Raw genomic sequence first — 21132 nt, 5'->3', positions numbered from 1 at the left:
AGGCTGGTGCGGGGGGGGGGGGCACCTGCGGGACGGGGGGGCGCGCACCTGCGGGGAGGGGGGGAGCGGGCGGGGGGGCGCGCACCTGCGGAGGCCGGGGGTGAGCGGGGCGGGGGGATGGGGGGCGCACCTGCGGGGGCGGGGGGAGCGGGGCGGGGGGAGGCGCACCTGCGGGGCGGGGGCTGCGGTCCCCTGACGGCGACGGCTGGGGTCAGGCGGGACCGAACCCGCCCTGGCACTGCTCAGAGACACAAAGACTGCGGGGGGGTAGAGGGGGAGGGAAGGGTTGTCATAGGTTAAAAAAAAAGAGAAGACACAACCACCCCAATACCCTGCAAACATTTGGCCCTTTGTTTCTCAGCGTGATTTCCATCCCCAGTGTTTCCAAATCTGTTTTGCAGGTTCGCCTTATTTTCGTTAGTCATTAGTTGGCAGGTGTTGGAGGCTTCTCTGTGCTGCGTGTGTGTGTGTGTGTGTGTGTGTGTGTGCGTGTGTGTGTAGGAGGTGGGGGGAGAGACAGACAGACACACACTGGAGAGTCGCAGACAGGCCCACGTGTCTGTAGCCGCGACCTTGCAGGCGACAGATTGTATTTATTGTATATTTCAAACCTGAAAACGATTATGTGACGGCCGCGGCCACAAGTGTTTGGTGATGAGTGTGATCCAGTGGGGCCGGGGCTCCAATCTGGAGGGGACTGTCCCCCTCGGGGGCAAGGCAACCTGTAAATCTAGCAGAAGTGAACAAAAATTCCTGGGCCCCTGTGCTGCATCTTAGTGTCTGATTCGCAGGGAATCGGTACAGACTGTCGTTGTGTCGGCCAGAGAGTCATCCAAGAGCTTTTAAATACCTCAAGGGAACCTAGTTCCCATTTCATCCTTCTCTATTTTATTTCTGGAATACTAGCACCTTCTCCCCAAATGCTTGACATAGCAGGCAGGGTCGGCCTCTGTAGCCGGGAGCTGAGGGATGGAGTGTCAGGAAGGGTGACTGGGGAGAAACCAGTTTCCTTCTTACACTGTCTTGACTCCGGCGTTGGCACAGGCAGTACAGGACACGCCGCCACGGGAATCTCTGTCCCTCGGTCCCTGGCAGTCACAGTACACACCTACTTCAAACACGCGTGGTCTGTGAAACAGCTCCCAAGTGAACCCCGCTCCCAAGTGAACTCCGGAATACTAGTCTCTGCTACAAGCTTTTGTATGTTAAAAATACAAGATGGATTTTATTTCTTTTCCAAAAACGTTGTTTTCTTTGGCTAATCTCGACCCTTCGTTTGAAGTAACTTTTACCATCAGAGTATGAAAAATAAAAGGCCAACATGTCAGTGAGACAAAGATTTTGATTCACCCACCATTCCCTTCCCGCTGCACACACAAGGATACAAGCCTCAAGAAGCCTTCTTTCAACGCACGTTCAACCTACGTGGAGCAGACAAATTAGGTGGACAAATCCTTCTTTCGAAGATTTGGTCAACTTGCAAATTCCAACAATGTGCTACATCAAGGGGAAGCTACGAAGAGCAGTGCGCTCTTACCTTCAAATTTCCCAGGAGGGATTCAAGGCTAATCATCATCACTCTCTGTAGAACATAATACGGGATTTTGTTCCTACTTGATGGAGTAAATTCAAGCAGGTGGACTACTACCTCTGGGAACACAAATAGTAATGTCCACCTCTGCTCTAGGTATTTTTTCCTACTCACTATTTATAAAATACTCATTTGGGAAATTAAGTTGGATTTTATGTGTGCTACAAAATTAAACTGGCTATTTTCCATTTCTCACGGTCCTTCATCAGTTATGAAAGAAAGCCTTTCTGTAAAGGTGAAAGTTAAAACTACTCAGGACTCCTAAGACAAATTATTGAATAATAAAGCACGCTCCAAACAATGCCTGAGGTAGTATTTCTCTGAGGAACGTGTCTGTTGTTTCTGTCAGTTATTGCTGCATTTTAATAACAGCTACTGTTTGTGAAGGACACTTACTAATGTGCATTGAAATAACCTCAAATGATATGTCATCTTGATATATAGGAATAGCGGTGACAAATAAAATAGAAAAAAATGGCACTATTTTATTTGATGCATTTTTTTCTGTGAGGATTTTTGTTACACTCATTAAGAGTAGACATGTCTTCATCCATAGTTTTTAGCATGGCTAATTTAAATTCTTAATTCTTAAAACATATGGAAGAGGCCATCAGAATATTTTTATGATGCTTATTGCTGCCTTGATTTCTTTGCAATTGTAATAGTTTGTCATATAATCAGTATTTAGGACTTAAACACAATTGGGAAATACATGCAGTTTTTTAAGGAACAGGAGCAATTAAAAAAAGTTAACCCAAAGTTCTGAGTGTAGAGAGCCATTGTTCCAGAGAATACAATGAGAATTTTGAGGTCCTAAGGGGGTATAATTGTCTTCTTCTGACAAGCACTTTGCTACTAGGCAACACTTTATCTTTCCTTTTGATTCCCTAATGATTAAATCATTAAGTATAAAGCAGTGACTGATTTCCAGACAGAACGTACAATTCTTTTGTTTTAAATAAATTCTCCGTGCCAGAAATACATACACACATACGTGTGGTACGCATATGTATAGGTATGCAATCCTGTATCACAAATGTCCTTGTATATTGGACTCTTGTCAGAACACCTGGATTTCATTCAGGCTTTATTTCAAATTAGTGGCATCGCTTTAGACAAAACACTTGGCCTTTTTAGTTTTCACTTTCTTTGTAAACTGAAATGTTGTGACTAGTAGATATGGAACTCCCTTTGAGGTCTGACTCTCTCTCTCTCTTTTTTTTTTTTTTAAGATTTTATTTATTTATTCATGAGACACAGAGAAAGAGAGAGAGAGGCAGAGACACAGACAGAGGGAGAAGCAGGCTCCATGCAGGGAGCCCGAGGTGGGATTCGATCCTGGGACTCCAGGATCAGGCCCTAGGCTGAAGGCAGCTCTAAACCGCTGAGCCCCCGGGCTGCCCGAGGTCTGACTCTCTAGGACTTTATGCCATTAACAAGCATGCGTTATAGATACATATGTAAAAAGAGAACCTGTTTGGATCTTCAGAAAATTTAAATGATCATAGAAATTGTTTCTCTCCATATTAGAAAAAAAAAGAAAAAAGAAATACTATGGATAGCTTTCCATTTTTACTGGCACATTCTTTTTGCTGCAGCTATAATAACTACATAATGATACTTGATTCATTCTCTAAAAAGTTGTGGATGTTTTACATATCGATAAATGATTCTTTGTTTCATTATATTATTTCAAAAATATCAGCACAAAATATATAAAAGAAGACAATGTAGACTCCTTTGGGGACATACAGTTTCTTATTATTTATTTATTTATTTATTTATTTATTGATTTTTGGACATACAGTTTCTATCATGTAAATCCATATATAGTTCATATATTATTCCCTTTTGTAAATCAACCCAAAAAATGGTGATGTTGATAAGTATCTGCCCAACATTACTTTTTAAAGCGAAATTTTCATTTCTTAGCTAAGTTTTAATGGTCAGTATTTTACATCTACTTATAAGTCTAAATATAGCTTTGCTATATTTAAGTGGAAATGGAAGAGAAATGGTTTATTTGTTTTTGATATGTTGGTTTGTTTTGAATAGTCTTTAAAAAGAATGTTTAGAGAACTGTTCAAAGCATAAGCCCAGAATCCAAAGTTGATGTGGTTAAGTGATGAAGTGAACGTTCCTTGAAACTGTATCTGTAACCATATTCCTACTCTTATCATACAGGTAATTCAGCTTTTAAAAGTATATTATTCAGCAGGTAGAAAAACTTCTAAGGCATTTTTCTGCTGGACATTATATGCATTTTTAAAGGCAGGAGGATGAATTTTTGAAGCTTATATTTAATAGGAAAGCAGAATTAACACATAAAGAAAATAAAAAAATAAGAAGACTCATCAAGAGAAGTACGTAATAAACGCACATATGCATAAAATAAGTGTAGCATTTACATATATGTACGATACATGTTTCCACGGATTCCGTGCATGCATAGAAGCAGCAGTTATCCACCATAACTAAGGTGCCCAAGACAGTTTCAAATGTTTCGGATGAACACGTGGGCCTGATTTGTGATGTTCATAGTTTATGTAATCCTCCCTTATTCCTTGTTCTTCAATCCTTCCACAGAACTTTGCTCAACGTCTTGTTGCCACATCGAATCCAGGCTGCAAGTTTAAAGAGGTGAAAAAACGTCGTCACTGTCTTCCAGAGATCACAGTGTGGTTCTGTGCAAATACACAATTAATTGCATCTAGTGTACTCAATCCTGGGTTAGAAATAAATTTAAAGGGCTGCAGAAATATGAGTAAGGTACATTCAGCCTATGGGGGGGATGGAGAGGTATGAAAGAGGGCTTCCTAGTTGAGAGGCTACTTGAACTGAAGCTTGAGGAACTGGTGAGAGTTAAATCCCCAAATGATGGGCCTGAGTAAATAAGAAGAGGGGACATGGCATGAAGGTGAGAGAGGGTGTATCAGAGAGGTGCAAAGAGTTTGGTATGACTGAGTGTGTGGGAAGTGGTGGAGGATGATACGGAAAATATCGGTTAGAGGACACTGCACTTGAAGTGTCTGGAGAGCACCTAGACTATTTAAGCTGGGGGGGATATAACTGGACCATCGTGAAACCCACTGAGGCAGAAACCCATTCAGCAGAGAAATAAGTAGAGCTCGATCGCATGTAAGGGATGTTTAGGGGGTAGAGTCAACGGGAATGTGTGAGCGACTGAATTTGAGAGTGTGAGACAGAAACACAGGACAGCTCTTAGATTCCGGTTTGAGGGATGGGGATGATGACCAGACTGAGATTCCCGTTCACCAGCTGAGAAGCACATTTGTCCAGGAAGCCGAGAGAGACCTGTCCTTTAGGTGGAGATGTGGGGTTGGCAGCACACAAGCATGTATTTGACGACAGGCGGCAGGATTATGCATTAAGGGTTTAAAAAAAAAAAAAAAGGAAAAGATCAAGAATGAGATCTCTGGTAAATTTGGGTATTTCAAGTCAATCAGGGAAAAGACAGGACCACATAAGGTGGTGACACACAAGCTTTCCAGGGGGTGGTCTTGGATGGGGGGAGGGGAAGGTCCTCCGAGCGAGTCGTCTTCCAAAGAACCATCCAGAAGGGCGATAGGACGGAGGCCTCTTGGGAAGAAGAGGAAAATGGAGAGGGGCTCACTTGCCCAGGTGACGTCACTCAGTAGCAAGGTGGGGAGGTGGTCCCCAGAGCTCCGAAGGGCAGCAGCGGCCTGATGTCGTTTATGGATACAGATTTTGTTCTATCCATGGTTCGTAGACGATGGGTGCAGTTTCTCGGATGGGCTCTCACTGGTTACAAACAGATTTCTTTGGATAACGTTTGAAGCAATTAGATGGGTGAGAATTTGGGTTTGGTGCTGTCTGGCTTTGGGCTACTAGTCCTAAGCTGCCGTGAAGAAGCAAACAGTATGGGGGCCCCCGTGGGCTAATAGGCAGGTGCCATCTCGGGCCCCCTACCTAGCAGGATCCTGGGGAGGAACACGTGTGAGAAGTAGGGGGAGACCTGGGAGAGGGAACAGGGGACCGTCCAGTGAGCAAGGAGAAAAGCCTGAAGTGTGGCGTTCATGCAATCAGGAGAAAGAAGATTCCAAGAGCGTAGGGTGGTCAAGAGAGGCACCTGCACCCTAAAGAATAAGTGTAATAATGTCTGAAGCCTTTCCACGGGCTTTGGTCACTGGTGGGATGGGCCGAGGTGGTTTCCGGCGGCCCATGCTGAGGAAGCAATTCCTGGAGGAGTTCCCAGGAAGGAGAAGGCAGCACAGAAGCTGGGGCATGGGCGAGGGGGTTACCATGAAGGAGTGAGCAATTTTATTTGTGTTTTCATTTTAGTGTTGCACCAAGAAAGCGGCACAGTTGACTAAACAGGTGTTGTAGTTGTGTTATTGTGTAACAGCCCCCACAAATCTAGTGGAATAAAACGACAACTCACACATGGATTTTCTGCTCCTGGATTGAGGGGGTGAGCACAACGGGGGTGGCTTGTCTCTGTCACACGACATTTGGGATGTCGGCCGGGAAACCCCAGTGGGCTAGGCTGACTCAAGGCCTGGGGCCCAAAAGCTGGGGCAGAGGAGTTGCTGGTGAAGTGAGGCCTGTGGGAGGGAGGTTGCTGCTGACTTCAGAAGCAAGGAGGAGCCTATGGAAATTGAGGATATGAGGTAGGAGACTAGGGGAGAAGGAGGACAACTGGAAATATCTTCTAAAAGGAGAGAGATCGGAAGTCCACTCAAGCTCAAGAACTTCAGCTAAGGTTTTGAATTTGTAGTTTCAACGATCCGCGCAGTTATCCTTACCTTTATGCTGCGTTAGTAGAGGGGGTAGCCAAGCAGTTTCCTGGGTTCAGAAGAGTCCGATTACTGGCCCACCCTTGGATACTTACCCTCTTTCTGGATTTATATGTATCCAGAGAAAGAAAAGCAATGGCTAGACTTTAAACAAAGGAACAAAGCAAGGCTGCTTACCTGAGCAGACAGCGGCCTGGAGTCCCTGATTCCACCTTTGTGCCAGCTGCTGCTGCTGCTGTTCACGTGGACCCAAGGAGTCTATTTTTCTTCTTCTTCCTTCTTCTTCTTCTTCTTCTTCTTCTTCTTCTTCTTCTTTCTTCTTCTTCTTCTTCTTTCTTCTTCTTCTTCTTCTTCTTCTTCTTCTTCTTCTTCTTCTTCTTCTTCTTCTTCTTCTTCTTCTTCTTCTTCTCTTCTTCTCCTTCTCCTTCTCCTTCTTCTCCTTCTCCTTCTCCTCCTTTTCCTTCTCCTTCTCCTTCTCCTTCTCCTTCTCCTTCTCCTTCTCCTTCTCCTTCTCCTTCTCCTTCTCCTTCTCCTTCTCCTTCTTCTCCTTCTCCTTCTTCTTCTTCTTCCTTTGGGAAAAACTGAGCTGTCTCAGGGATGTGAACTGGCTTTTACATTTTGGAGCCAAGTGTGGCCTCCTGATGTTGGCTGTGTCGTAAAAGGGTCTCCTATTAAGCCTGAGATCTGGGAGTAGGGTGGTGTGAAGGTGGAAGCGGGGCAAGAACTGTGAGAGATCTTTGTCATGGATGATGGGAGGTCGGAGGAGGCATTCAGACTTGCCCTGCTCACCAGCTGTTCCTACTCCACAACTTTGAAAGGAGATGTGAAGGGAATGGTACTAGTTATAATCAAAAGCAGTAATAGGAACAATGGCAAAGCTCTGCTCATTATCCCAGGTAACAAATACATAATGTGACACTTTGTAAAATAACGTTACATTTTTGTTGAATGTCTATAGGGTGTCTGACCAGGGGAGGTCTGCAGGAAAATGTTTGGGTATTTACTAAATAATTTTAGGGCCCTAGTCCTCTAGAGTCTGATTCTGACAGTTTTAAAACAAACGCTCTAGATTTGTAGTCTATGTGACGGAATGAGAACTTCCCTGAAGTGCATTCCCATGTCAAACCAAGAACAAATCCGTATATGTGACTTAGCTTCTCTACACAAAAGCTAATTAGATTGTTTATCTACATTCTTGTATCCTGACATTTTTAACTAAATTAATTGTAAGCTATTCCTGCGAGTTAATTCTCAAAAGGACACCTGGATTACGTGACTGTGTTGACCATTTGATTGTACTAACCGATTTAGTCAAAACTCTTTGCTTCCTGTATTTCATTGGTTCTAAAGTGGGGATTTTAAGGAGCTATTTTAGTACTCTAACTTTGAGATTCAGTTACAATGGATTGCGCGTCATTGCTTTACTGGAAGCACTTTCTTTCTTCCTCAGGGGTCCCTGAAATAATATTGCAGTCTATATTCTGTGACATCATGGGTTCAAATAAATGCAATAATAAGTTACAGAAAGAAGGAAAAACTGACACCTAATTAATGCATAGAATAGGAACTGATTCACCAAGGTGGCTCCTAGGAACTTCAACCCCGATGCGGTTTTCTCCTACGGTATCATCCACTAGCTAGTTTTCACATGACAGGTTAACACCTGTCAACGTTTTCTGAGTCATAATTTATGACAACTCTCCTATATCAAGGCCTATTAGCATTTTAGAATCATTAACTTTAGCAGCAGAAATGCATCAAGTGACCAGTAGTTACAATGGATAAACTCCGTGAGCAAGTTTAGTGACACACTTTCATCTCTATAGTCATCGAATCATGCAATTTGAAGGTTCAGCCCATTTTTTTAGATGATAAAACTAAGGTTTATAGGGATTTAATGAATAGGGCCTATTCTGTTTAAATGACAGAACAAAAGACTTGCCCAAGAGAACGGGAGAACAGATCATTGATTTAATTCTGCTGGTCATGGTTTCTAGGTCAGAGGGCTCCGAAATTTCAGGAGAAAATACACCCAGTGAAAAAGTTCTCTCTCCGTCCCTGGCAAAGGTGAGGTTTTATCTAGTTTGAAACCCCAGAAAGAAAGTATGCAACTGGCTGCTCTCTTAAGACTAGAAAAAGAAGTTTTCTTTATTTCACACGTATATTCTCTTTAGTACATCTTTTGAGGAATTCAAATTACTCTTCAGCGTATGTTTTCTGAGAAACTCAGATTACTCTATGTCAAGCCTTCCATAAAATTACATTATTAGAGGAATTTATGTTGTATTTGGTTATTGTACTATGCTGCATTTTTTTTAATTTCACACTTTATAAAAATTTATTTTATTTTACAGTTTGAGAGAGTCCTTAATAGATGATATATGCCTAGAGAATTATACAATTTGCTGCGGTTGTTGAGCATATCAAAACTTCTTTTTGTACGATAATTTTTTTTTTAAAGATTTCATTTATTTATTCATGAGAGATACAGAGAGAGGCAGAGGGAGAAGCAGGCTCCTAGCAGGGAGTCCGATGTGGGACTCGATCCCGGGACCCTGGTGGGCAGGACCTCAGCCGAAGGCAGACGCTCAACCGCTGAGCCACCCAGGTGTCTCAGGACCCAAAACTTGACAGAAAAGTCTTTCTTAAGACCAATGATCTTTCAAAGATTGGTATTTGATATTAGTATTTCAAGAATATAGCTTTATAAACTTGCCTTATGGTGGAAACTTCCTAACAATTCAGTTAATAAAATGATGAAATACACTGGCCACAGTAGTTAGGCATTATTATAGGCAAGCCTTAATTCAGCATTCTTGGGAAAGACAGAAAGGAAAATGCCTAATGAGTCCAGATTATATTTTCGACTCCAAAATATTTGCTGACATAGGAAAAAAGCTTACCTAAAAATGTATTCTTCATAGAAAATCAGATTATTTCATTTGTGATTCTCACTGCAGATGGAAAATAGCCAATTTGAGGTCAGAACCTTGTGGGTAGGGCAGCCCCGGTGGTTTAGGAGTTTGGGGCCGCCTTCGGCCCAGGGTGTGATCCTGGAGACCTGGGATCGAGGCCCACGTCCGGCTCCCTGCGTGGAGCCTGCTTCTCCCTCTGCCTCTCTCTCTCTGGGTCTCTCCCGAATAAATAAATAAAATATTTAAAAGAAAAAAAAATAAGAAAAAGCTTACTTTTCAGAATGTGACTTGAGGGAATGGAGTAAACAGAAGGCGACCAGAAACCTCAAGAGTCATTACTCTTTACAAGAATTGAAATTGCTGGGGCACCTGGGCTGCTCAGCGGTGGAGCAACTGCCTCTGGCTCAGGTGGTGACCCCGGGGTCCCGGGATCCAGTCCTGCCACCGGGCTCCCTGCACGGAGCCTGCTTCTCCCTCTGCCTGTCTCTGTGCCTCTCGTGAACAAATAAAAAATAAAATCGCAAAAATAAAATAAAATAAAATAAAAAAATAAAATATTCGAAATCCCTAAATCATAAAAGATTCGAAATCCCTAAATCATATTTTCAGTCTCAGTTAAAAAAAAAAAAAAAAAGAAAGAAAGAAAGAAGAAGGAAAGAGAAGAATTAAAAAAAAAAATACAGATGCCATTTTACTCTGTTTCACCAGTAGTGGGGTTCTGAGCAGCGTGTGCCCCCATTCCGGGAGTTCACTCATGACAAGGGATATTTTAATTCTGGATCCTACCCCTTTTCCAATTGTATAAACAAATATGTCTAATAACAAATATTTTAGAAAGATTTCCTGGGTGGGGGGGCACAACCCCAGATGTTCACATCACCAGGTATAAGCCGGCTATGACTGATACTGAACTTTAAACAGCGTCTATTTTGCCTAATAGAGAAAGCGCACCGTGGACGGCGTGAGCTGGGCGCCGCGCTCTCCGTGGGGTCCTGCGGCTCCTCCCGGGCCCGGTGGGCAGGGGCGCGACCTGGGTTCCCGAGTGGGGAGGCCGCGGGTCTGGCAGGTGCCCCCGGGCTCGGGGCCCCGGACCTGCTACTTTTTTTTTTTTTTTCCTTTTTTTCTTTTTTTTTTCTGTTTTGGGTAAGGCCGTCCCCCGATCGCTTTTAAAACGAGGGACGGACCGGGAAGGTCGCGGGGCGGGCGTGGGCCGCGAGGGGGCGCTGGGCCGCGGGGCGCGGGGGCGGCGGGCGCGGGGCCGGGGCGGGGGCGGGGGCCGGGGCCGGGGCGGGGGCGGGGGCCGGGGGCGGGGGCCGGGGCCGGGGCGCCGTCACGTGGCCGCGCGGGGCGGAGTCGGGCCGCGGGGGCGTCTCCTGCCCGCGGGCTGCTCTGCGGGGCGGGAGCGGGAGCGGGAGCGGGAGCGGGAGCCGCGGTGCCTGCGCGCTCGCGGGGTCGCCGTCCTGCGGCTCGGGGCGCGGGCCCGGCGGGAGCCCCCGGAGGTGAGTTCCGGGCACCCTCGGGGGGACGCGGGAGGAAGCGCCCAGGGCCGGCGAGAGCGGGGACGGGGACCCCGAAACGTGCGCGCGCCCCGCGGTGGCCCGGGTCCGCCCCGCAGCGGGGCTCGGGGTGCAGGCGGCTGGCGGGGTGCTGCGGGCGCTCCGGGGCGCTCCGGGCGACCTGCCCCCGCTGTCTCGGCGTCCTCCCGGCCCGCAGGCGACCCGTCCCCTCGTCGGCTCTCCGGCCGGCCCTGCCCGCGCTTCTCCCGGCGCTTCTCTGGAGCGGGGTGCAAGGGGGGTGCGCGGAGGGTGCCCGGAGGGTGCGCTGGGGGGTGCTCGGAGGGTGCGCGGGGTGTGCGCGGAGGGTGCCCGGAGGGTGCGCTGGGGTGTGTGCTGGGGGTGCCCGGAGGGTGCGCTGGGGGGCGCTCGGAGGGTGCGCTGGGGTGCGCTGGGGGGTGCTCGGAGGGTGCGCGGGGTGTGCGCGGAGGGTGCCCGGAGGGTGCGCTGGGGTGTGCGCTGGGGATGCCCGGAGGGTGCGCTCGGGGGGCGCTCGGAGGGTGCGCTCGGAGGGTGCGCTCGGAGGGTGCGCTGGGGGGTGCTCGGAGGGTGCGCGGGGTGTGCGCTGGGGGTGCCCGGAGGGTGCGCTGGGGAGCGCTCGGAGGGTGCGCTGGGGTGCGCTGGGGGGTGTTCGGAGGGTGCGCGGGGTGTGCGCGGGGTGTGCGCTGGGGGTGCCCGGAGGGTGCGCTGGGGGGCGCTGGGGGGCGCTCGGAGGGTGCGCTGGGGGGTGCTCGGAGGGTGCGCGGGGTGTGCGCTGGGGGTACCCGGAGGGTGCGCTGGGGGGTGCTTGGAGGGCGCTCGGGGACTGCGCTGGGGGGTGCTCGGAGGATGAGCGGAGGGTGCGCTGGGGGGTGCTTGGAGGGTGCTCGGGGGCTGCGCTGGGGGGTGCTCGGAGGGTGCGCGGAGGGTGTGCTGCGGGTACCCAGAGGGTGCGCTGGGGGGTGCTTGGAGGGTGCTCGGGGACTGCGCTGGGGGGTGCTCGGAGGATGAGCGGAGGGTGCGCTGGGGGGTGCTTGGAGGGTGCTCGGGGGCTGCGCTGGGGGGTGCTCGGAGGGTGCGCGGAGGGTGTGCTGCGGGTACCCAGAGGGTGCGCTGGGGGTGCGCTGGGGAGTGCGCGGAGGGTGCGTTGGGGGGTGCCCGGAGGGTGCGCTGGGGGCACGCGGGAGAGTGCGCGGAGGGTGCTCAGGGAGGTGCGCGAAGGTGCGCTGGGGCTGCTCTGGGGTTGCCGGGAGAATGCGCTGAGGGTGCGCGGAGGGTGCGCTCGGAGTGCGTGGAGGGTGCGCGGAGGGCTGCCCGGAGAATGCGCTGTGGGTGCGCGGAGGGTGCGCGGGGTTGCGCGGAGGCACCGGTCGTCCGGACGGTGCAGGGGGGCGTCCCCCGGGCCCCCTGGATCCTCCGCGCCCGCCGCCCGCGCCGCACCTGCCCCGCGGGGAGCCGACGGAGGCGAGGGGCGGGCTTGCCCCGGGGCGGGGGGGCGCGGAGCCGAGCGCAGGCTCCCCCCGCCCCGTGGTCCCCGCGCCTGGGCCGAGCGCAGGCTCCCCCCGCCCTGGGCCCCGAGCCTCGGTGGGTCCCGGGTCCTGCGCTCGCAGCCGGGCGGCGATGGGAGCCGGCGGGCGGGGCTCGGGCGGGCGGCGGTGCCCCGCGGCCCCAGGGCGCCCCGGGGGGAGAAGGTTCTAGGGCCTCAGGCGGGTCCGGGGGACTGACTGGAGCTTGGGCCCCGCTCGCCGTCCCGGGGCTCGGAGGATTCTTGGGCAGCCCGGTCCCCGCGGGCGCAGGTGTTCCTTGACAGATGGGCGCGAACGGGGGGGGTGGGCGGGGAGGGGGAGAGTCGGGCGGTTCCGCCGGCGCCCAGCAGCGAGCAGGCGGGCAGGTAAGCGGGCAGCGGGGATTTTCACGGAGCCGCCCCACTGGGTTCTTTGGGGCGAGCAGGACGGAGCGGAAAGCCCGGGAGGGCTCGGGGAGGCGCGGGGGCCGTGCGGTGACCGCCTGCAGGTGGCGGCGCTCGGCCCGGCCCGCGAGCAGGTGCACCGGCCGGGGACTGAGCGGAGCGCGTCCCCGCTGGAAGCCCCCGCGCCCAGAGCAGCAGGCGGCGGAAGGCGGGCGACCCCGCTGGACAGACAGATCCCCTCGGAAGGCGGCCGGCGGGCTCGCTCGCGGGTGATGTATGCAGCGTCTCCACCGGTCTCTCATGGCCCAGGGCAGCTATATGGAGATTCACTGAGATTTAACGGCCTTTAATTTTTGCAATGTCTGCGGTTGCATATCTGGTTTTAAATATTGGGATAGTGGGTGTCAAATCACCTTTTTTTTTTTTTTTTTGCAAAGATATATGCGAATTCTTTCTCGGTGATGTTTTCGGACAGTGATTCTTTTTCCAAGTAATCCTCAGGTGGGCTGAAAATGCGCATTTTTTTTCTCCAATGCAGAACTGTTTTACCCAACTGGAATGACTACCAAACATGCACTTAGAAAAGGAAGCTTTGCAAGCATTTAAAGAAAAAAAAAAGTAGTTTACATTTTCAGTGTAGCTGCTAAGTCAATGTCTGCTTAGAGAGACATTCCTGTCCATCAGATATTTTTTCAGAGGTATCAGAGTTTCATTTCGGTTTTCAGTAAAACCATCTGCAAGGAGCTGCCTTTGTAGCCCACACGTTGTAGATGAATTTTGTCAAGATAAGTCAATGGATGTAAATTTTCTATTTTTCTTCCTTTCCACTATAAACACCTCAGTCTGTGTCTCCATTATCTCTAATCTGGATTATTGTATTTGCCTTTTAATGAATCTCCCTACTTCTTCTCTTTCCTACCTTAAGTCTGTTGAAAACAGCAGCTAGAGTAACAATTTAAAACAAGCCATATGGAGGCGCACGGGCAGGTCAGTCTGCCTTTGGCTCAGGTCATAATCCCAGGGTCCTGGGATCGAGTCCCACATTGGGCTGTCTGCTCGGCATGCGGGCTGCTTCTTCCTCTGCCCCCCTCCCTGCTTGTACTCTCTTCCTCTCTCTCTTTGTCTCTGAAATAAATAAAACAACCCATACAACTTCATGCCTCTACCAAAGACTCTCCGGTGGTTCCTCGTCTTTCCTAGAAAAAAGTCAAACTGTCCCAGGGAGTAAGGCTTTACATAATCTGTTCCTCTTCTGCTTACCCTTTGTAATTAATTTTCTACTAGGCTGTCTCTTATTTATTCCACTTATCGTTGCTGTTTAGTACGCCAGGTACACTCAAGCCTCAGGGATTCACCTTTGTTCTTTCCACTTGGGATGCGGTCCCTGACGTATCTACACGGCTTCCTCACTCACCACTTTCAGGTCTCAGCTCATACGCCACCTCTTCCAGCAAGCAGGGGCCTTTCCTACCACCCAGTAATAAAGGGCAGCTCCCAACAACCCCAGAACCCCTCTTTGCCTTATTTTTTCTGTCTGATACTTATCATCTGGCATATGATCCCTTTTATCAGTTTATATTTTCTTGGCTTTTGGTCCACAAGACCAGTAAATCAATGAGAAGGTCACTGTTGTCCCCAATAAAACCACGCCCAACACAAAATAAGTGTTCAGTAAGTATTTCTCAGATGAATGAACTTTCTTTCAGAAACAATTCCTTTGGGATCCCTGGGTGGCGCAGCGGTTTGGCGCCTGCCTTTGGCCCAGGGCGCGATCCTGGAGACCCGGGATCGAATCCCACATCAGGCTCCCGGTGCATGGAGCCTGCTTCTCCCTCTGCCTATGTCTCTGCCTCTCTCTCTCTCTCTCTCTCTGTGACTATCATAAATGAATAAGAAATTTAAAAAAAAAAAACAGAAACAATTCCTTTTTTTAAACATAAAAATGGAACATTTTCCCCTATCTACCCGACCTCATAAAATGATTATTGTAGTTAGCATCCATCTTGCGCGTAAAAGGACTATGACAGAGTTCAGAATTAATTCACACAAGAACCTGCTATTCCAGCCATGCGCCTGCTATGTCAGTCAACACGTTTTGGTTCTTTTTTTTTTTTTTTAATTTTTTTATTTATTTATGATAGTCACGAGAGAGAGAGAGAGAGAGAGGCAGAGACATAGGCAGAGGGAGAAGCAGGCTCCATGCACCGGGAGCCTGATGTGGGATTCGATCCCAGGTCTCCAGGATCGCGCCCTGGGCCAAAGGCAGGCGCCAAACCGCTGCGCCACCGAGGGATCCCCACGTTTTGGTTCTAAATCTAGTATTTGCAAGGTGCTATGAGGTATATGCACTACTTATCTTAAAGAGCTTATGTTTATTTGGGAGGAGCCAGTTAAGGATTTAAGGGCACCAAATGGTAGAATGGGTAGGATTTGGATTGGTGGTGAGACAGAAACACCCAGCAAGGGCAAGGGCAGGGACAAAGATGAGTGCAAGAGGCTACAACAGGCTGGGAGGCGCTTGGTGGGCTGGGGAACAGAGCACTCACAATGGGGCTGTTGGAGCAGGGAGCGAAAGGCAAAGGGCAGGAAAATGTAGAGGTCTTCAAGGGTCAGGCTGAGGATTGCACTCCTGTGTCTTATTCCAGAATACTTCCTCATCTGGTGGTGTGTAGTGACAGGGAGCCGTGAGAAGTCAGAGGACAGAGAGGATGCATTTGCCTATTATGCTAGTTTTACTTTAAAAAATGAAGAGAAACTCACAATTAACCAGTAAGTCATGTTGAATATCTTGACAGCAACGCGAGTGGGAAGTATGGTGCAAAGATTTTCTTGAATTCTTCAGTGAGGAATTTGCAAAGAAATGTTCGATTATCGCTGACTTCTTCAAGGTTTGTTCTCAGACCCTAAGAGCCAGAGATTATTCTCTCTGCCTTTGGCATCCTTGAGAGAAAAAAGGGTGACGGCTGCATGAGTTCAGGAGCCATTATGTGTTACTGGTGGTTGCACAGAGGTGGAGAGAGCCATACTTCTAAAAACATTTACACTTGAAATCATCCTTAGTGTTAACTCTTCCATTCTTACTAAATGCTAGAAACCTTTGTTTTTATTCTTCAGCTTTATAAAGCCAAGTTGTGGTTTTATAATAAGAAACATCTCATATTCTAGAAAGCAAAAGCACTCAAGGAAAGGTTCATTGGAGAGTGTCGCTTAAAAGGCAAATGTTCATTAAATTTCTTTTCTCCTTTGAAATGGAAGTAAATCTGCATGATTTTCTTTATTCTCACATAAAAAAAGACGTAAGCGCAATTCCCTTTCTTAACACAGGCACAGTGGCCTGTTAATTAACATAAGAAATCCCAAATCTCATATGTTTATTTAGCAATCTCAAGGAAATCAGATTTTTTAAAAAGGAGCTTTTAATCTCTAAAAACCCACTGTCTGCACCTTCTCTTGCTGGTAAGAAAAGAGTCTTTGTAACGCAAAATGCTGTGAAAGATCAAAATTACCACTAAAATGTAGGTCCCTGCACTGAATCAGTATTAAAGTCGAGTGGGGAGGCAGGTTATTTATATGCATAAAGCCTTAGAAAGCCTTTGAAAGCTTCTGACATATTAATAAATTCTAGAATCTTAAAACTAGAAAGAACCTCAGAGTTAGAGCCTGTTAAATCTCCTACACAATGCAAGAGCTCCCCAAAAGTCTTTTATGTAGTAGCTGCAAACTTTGATGTCTGGAGCCCTCCGTAGTTTTTTGCAGGCACTTGATTTCATTTGATTAAACTTGTGTTCCTCATAATTGGAAATTGGTTTTGTTTTGTTTTGAGCATGCACTGTAGTGTACTTGCCTTGGTCGTATTTCTAACTTGTACAGTTAGATTTCGTATCCTAAGCCCAGGTCCTTACAGCACATGCTCTCCATTCAGACATGAGAAGACGGTCCCTACCCTTCCTAGTCTTTTCTGGATTAAACGTCTTCTGTGCTTCCCACAGTCCTTCATACGACAGAGGTTTGATGTTTGACTCTACTGATCATCGCCTTTTGCGTGACCTCGTGCTAAATAACGCCTGCCTTAAAGAGCAGTTGGGTGTATGGTGGAGCTGTTAGTACGACTTAGTGAATTATTTCATGTCTATAGTAAGAGGAAGAATTCGGGAAACTTCTGTTGTTTTTCTTTGTTTCCTATCTTATGTGTTAATCTGTGCACTAAAATTTTTGTGACCCACTCATCTTTTTCCAATGTTTAGGAATCTGTTGATGTGTTTATTTGATTTTTTTTTCATTTAGTTAGTTTCCTTAATTTTGGTTTATATAAGACTTGGGACATGAGATTTATGCACACCTGACTGATTTACAGGCTACTACATTTTGCTGAATCAAAATGTAGTAATTGCAAGTCGAATTAAAAATATTAGGAGAGGTTTTTTGTTTTTTTTGTTTTTTTTTTCAAAATGTTTACACTGTCTCTGCTCTTCTAAAAAGATGTTTATGCAGATTACATTTTGTTTCTTTATTTCGGTGTCTTCACTTAAAACAGTACTATGCGTCAGAATTCATTTGGACTGCCCTCGGTAAAATTAGTAATGCCACTGGTCATTTTCTCTTTTCAGATTGTTCAGTTCAAGGGAATGAAGAATTCGGAATAATTTTGATAAGTGGATTGCAATACGGAGAATAAGCTGAGCATTTGATCTGCTTTGAAGAATCGTATTTCCCCTTTGTCTAGAGTAATCCGTAACAACCAAACCAATCAAAATGAATTCAACATCATTTTCCCAGGTTGAAAACCATTCAATCTTCTGTAATTTTTCAGAGAATTCCCAGTTTTTGGCTTTTGAAAGTGATGATTGTCACCTGCCCTTGGCCATGATATTTACATTAGCTCTTGCTTACGGAGCTGTAATAATTCTTGGGGTCACTGGAAACCTGGCCTTGATCATGATCATCTTGAAACAAAAGGAGATGAGAAATGTTACCAATATCCTGATTGTGAACCTTTCCTTCTCAGACTTGCTTGTTGCCATCATGTGTCTTCCCTTCACATTTGTCTACACCTTAATGGACCACTGGGTTTTTGGTGAGGCGATGTGCAAATTGAATCCTTTTGTGCAATGTGTTTCAATCACCGTGTCCATTTTCTCTCTGGTTCTCATTGCTGTGGAGCGCCATCAGCTGATCATCAACCCACGAGGGTGGAGACCAAATAACAGACATGCTTACGTAGGTATTGCGGTCATTTGGGTCCTTGCTGTGGTTTCGTCTCTACCTTTCCTCATCTATCAAGTATTGACCGATGAGCCGTTCCAGAATGTAACACTTGACGCGTTCAAGGACAAATACGTGTGCTTTGATAAATTTCCATCGGACTCCCATAGGTTGTCCTATACAACTCTCCTCTTGATGCTGCAGTATTTTGGCCCACTCTGTTTTATATTTATTTGCTACTTCAAGGTAAGAAAACATTTCCCCCTACCGTTTCCATTTTAACCTTCTTTCCACAGAATCCCGTATTAAATTAGTGGTTCTGTTTGAACTTTTTTCCCCCCTCTCTGTAGATATATATACGCTTGAAAAGGAGAAACAACATGATGGACAAGATGAGAGACAATAAGTACAGGTCCAGTGAAACCAAAAGAATCAACATCATGCTGTTGTCCATCGTGGTAGCGTTCGCCGTGTGCTGGTTGCCTCTCACCATCTTCAACACTGTGTTTGACTGGAATCATCAGATCATTGCCACGTGCAACCATAACCTGTTATTCCTGCTGTGCCACCTTACGGCCATGATATCCACTTGTGTCAACCCCATATTTTACGGATTTCTGAACAAAAATTTCCAGAGAGACTTGCAGTTCTTCTTTAACTTTTGTGATTTCCGGTCTCGGGATGATGACTATGAGACGATAGCCATGTCTACCATGCACACAGATGTTTCTAAGACTTCTTTGAAACAAGCAAGCCCAGTCGCATTTAAGAAAATCAACAATGATGACAATGAAAAAATCTGAAACTTCTGTAGCATATGGTCCCAGAGGACAGCTGTCTAAAAACAAGCACAACTTACAACATACTTTCATTACCTGCTCCCCCAAGGAATGAGGTTGTAATCATTTAAGAGACCAAGATTCGCTTGTCATGCTTTCTGCTGCTTTTATTGTAGCTGTCGTAATTACGCTGGGACAAAAATGTACGGGCTTTGGAATCTTCTGGCAGGAGTTTCGACCAGAGGTCCTTGAAGTGCTTTTTTGTAAACATCTGCATATACTACACTTTTATATTCTACTCGTTGGAATGACATTTCTTTAAAATATTACTGTTGACTGACTTTAGAGGCATTACGTCTGATACTCATTAGATCGGGCATCCTGATTTGATTGCATTAGATGGTCACTAGATTGGGCAATCCTGATGTGATGACACACATCATTTCAGGCTGTTACAAAGGTGACAGCATGCAAAAGCAGCATGCAAGATGTGCAGCTCAGCCCATGTCTTGCATACCCACAGTCCAAAGTCATTGAGGAGTGGTTTGCATTTTTTTTTCTTTTAAATTTAAAACCAGACTTAATTTGCTCCTGATTATCACTTAAGATAAAAATGCATAAAAAATACTTCTCAGCTGTGAATATCATGGGGAATTGGGCCACCCACAAGAATTAAGTGGGAAAGCAGTTCTCTAATTTCAAAACTATTTTGGTACCTGACAACCAAAGGATTTCAGAGTAATTAATTTAACAAGCAAATTAGTATCGCAGCAAATAGTTGAATTATATTCGTCTGAATCGGCAAGAGGTTTTCCATTCTTCACAGACTATTCAGTGTTTGTCGAGCTTTCTAGCGTAAATATATATGTGACTCAACAAGCGTTTCCAGCTTACAGTATACAAATACACAAAGTGTATTTTCCATACATCAGTGCCTACATAGTAACTCATTCTTAACTTTTTCAATGTCCGTTCCTCAGAGAAGGACACCAAAGTATACTGCTAAAAGAATGTTCACCCTGGCTAGCAGGAATAAATACCTGAAAACTGAGAACACTTCATATAGCCCATATTAACTTGTATAAACCGTGTGCCTTGTGGAGTCTTACGAATAATGTACTTAATAGAGTATGCAGTGGTTGTGTCATGTTAATATACTTACTTTCCTGCATTCTGTAATTGTGATTGAGCCTCAGAATCATTTGGAGCAAAGATATGTTAAAAAACAACATATAACTTTGGTGTATTATAGAAGTATTAAATGTGTTTGATTTTAGAAGGGCAGACATTTTCTTTATTAAAATGGTTTTTGCTTTTTCTGAGTAGTCTCTTCTATGTCCTTCTAGTCTTTCTTCAGTTTCTCTTTTTTCTTTTTCTTTTTATTTATTTATGATAGTCACAGAGAGAGAGAGAGAGAGGCAGAGACACAGGCAGAGGGAGAAGCAGGCTCCATGCACCGGGAGCCCGACGTGGGATTCGATCCCGGGTCTCCAGGATTGCGCCCTGGGCCAAAGGCAGGCGCCTAAACCACTGCGCCACCCAGGGATCCCTCTTTCTTTTTCTTTTGGCTCATAGTCTCCCTCCCATGATGTTCCCACAGCATCCTATTTCTGCTTATTAATGAAACATTTTTTACCCTGTGGTCTTCCTCCTCCGCTTCTTGAAGCTTCTTGAAGGCAATGGCTACTTTACATGACTCCATCCCCAGTGAATTTAACACAGTGCCAGATACTTTGAAGTTTGTTTTTTTTTAAATATTCCTTAAACAAACAAATGAATAAACAATAAATTTCCTTCCTTCTCATTTATGATCATACAGACTTTACAACTTGAAATTTTGAGGGGCTCCTCCTTCTAAGTTCATATTTACCAAGGAGATGTTTGCCCTCTTATTATGTTATTTTCCTTTCTAAGCTAGGCAAAAATGATATTTTAGATTTCAGAGACTTGCATGTATAGTTCCTGTAACTCAAACAAATATTAAACTTTTTACATTGTGAGTGTTTGTATGCATCCAGATTCCACCTAACAATGACTTTAAGTTAACTGAACAAAGAAAAAAATTCTAAGACCAACTTTTAACGTACATTGGAAAATCTCATCATCTTTCCTTACCAAAATCTGGAATTTTAAACACTTTTCTGCTTCAGGGGACTAATGGGAAATCTTGTCTTTCTCCACTTAGGTGCTATGGAAACAAATTGCTACTTGAGAACAGCCTTAACACGTAGGTGCTTCTTTGTCAGCACATTTGTTGAGATAGCCATTTCTAAGATTCTCGTTCAGCTATGTAGGCTGCTGATTCCTCATCTTTACATAAATAATGAACTGAATATAAAATCCTTTTTTTATCCATAAATGTTGATGAACTACTAGTAAAATCTGAATCAACAACAGATCCAGAGTGACTCAAGAAGAAATAAACA

The 21132-nt window shown here is 46.4% G+C and overlaps 2 protein-coding genes across 2 annotated transcripts; one reads left to right on the top strand and one right to left on the bottom strand.

Annotated features, from left to right (window-relative positions):
* Positions 1 to 10614: 10614 nt before the first annotated feature.
* Positions 10615 to 13027, bottom strand: LOC119869402 (basic proline-rich protein-like). Its single transcript, XM_038559184.1, has 2 exons — positions 12542 to 13027; positions 10615 to 12126 (listed from the first exon to the last, which is right to left on the bottom strand). The coding sequence occupies exons 1-2, from the start codon at positions 13025 to 13027 to the stop codon at positions 10615 to 10617; spliced, it is 1998 nt and encodes a 665-aa protein (XP_038415112.1).
* A 4450-nt stretch (positions 13028 to 17477) lies between these two features.
* Positions 17478 to 18730, top strand: NPY1R (neuropeptide Y receptor Y1). The gene is given in 2 exon segments (NM_001002930.1): positions 17478 to 18173; positions 18278 to 18730. Coding segments are annotated over 2 exon segments (1149 nt in total).
* Positions 18731 to 21132: the final 2402 nt, after the last annotated feature.

The sequence above is a fragment of the Canis lupus genome, chromosome 15 (genome assembly GCF_011100685.1).
Source record: "Canis lupus familiaris isolate Mischka breed German Shepherd chromosome 15, alternate assembly UU_Cfam_GSD_1.0, whole genome shotgun sequence".
NCBI lineage: Eukaryota > Metazoa > Chordata > Mammalia > Carnivora > Canidae > Canis > Canis lupus.
Note: the sequence above shows the minus strand (reverse complement) of the source record. Positions and strands in the feature narration are given on the sequence as shown.

Coding starts and splice junctions, on each gene's coding strand:
- LOC119869402 (XM_038559184.1), bottom strand. CDS start 13,027: ATGAGAGACCGGTGGAGACGCTGCATACATCACCCGCGAGCGAGCCCG. Junction 12,127..12,541: donor CGAGCGGGGCCCAAGCTCCA/GTCAGTCCCCCG, acceptor TTCTCCGGGCAG/CCCTCCGCGCACCCTCCACG.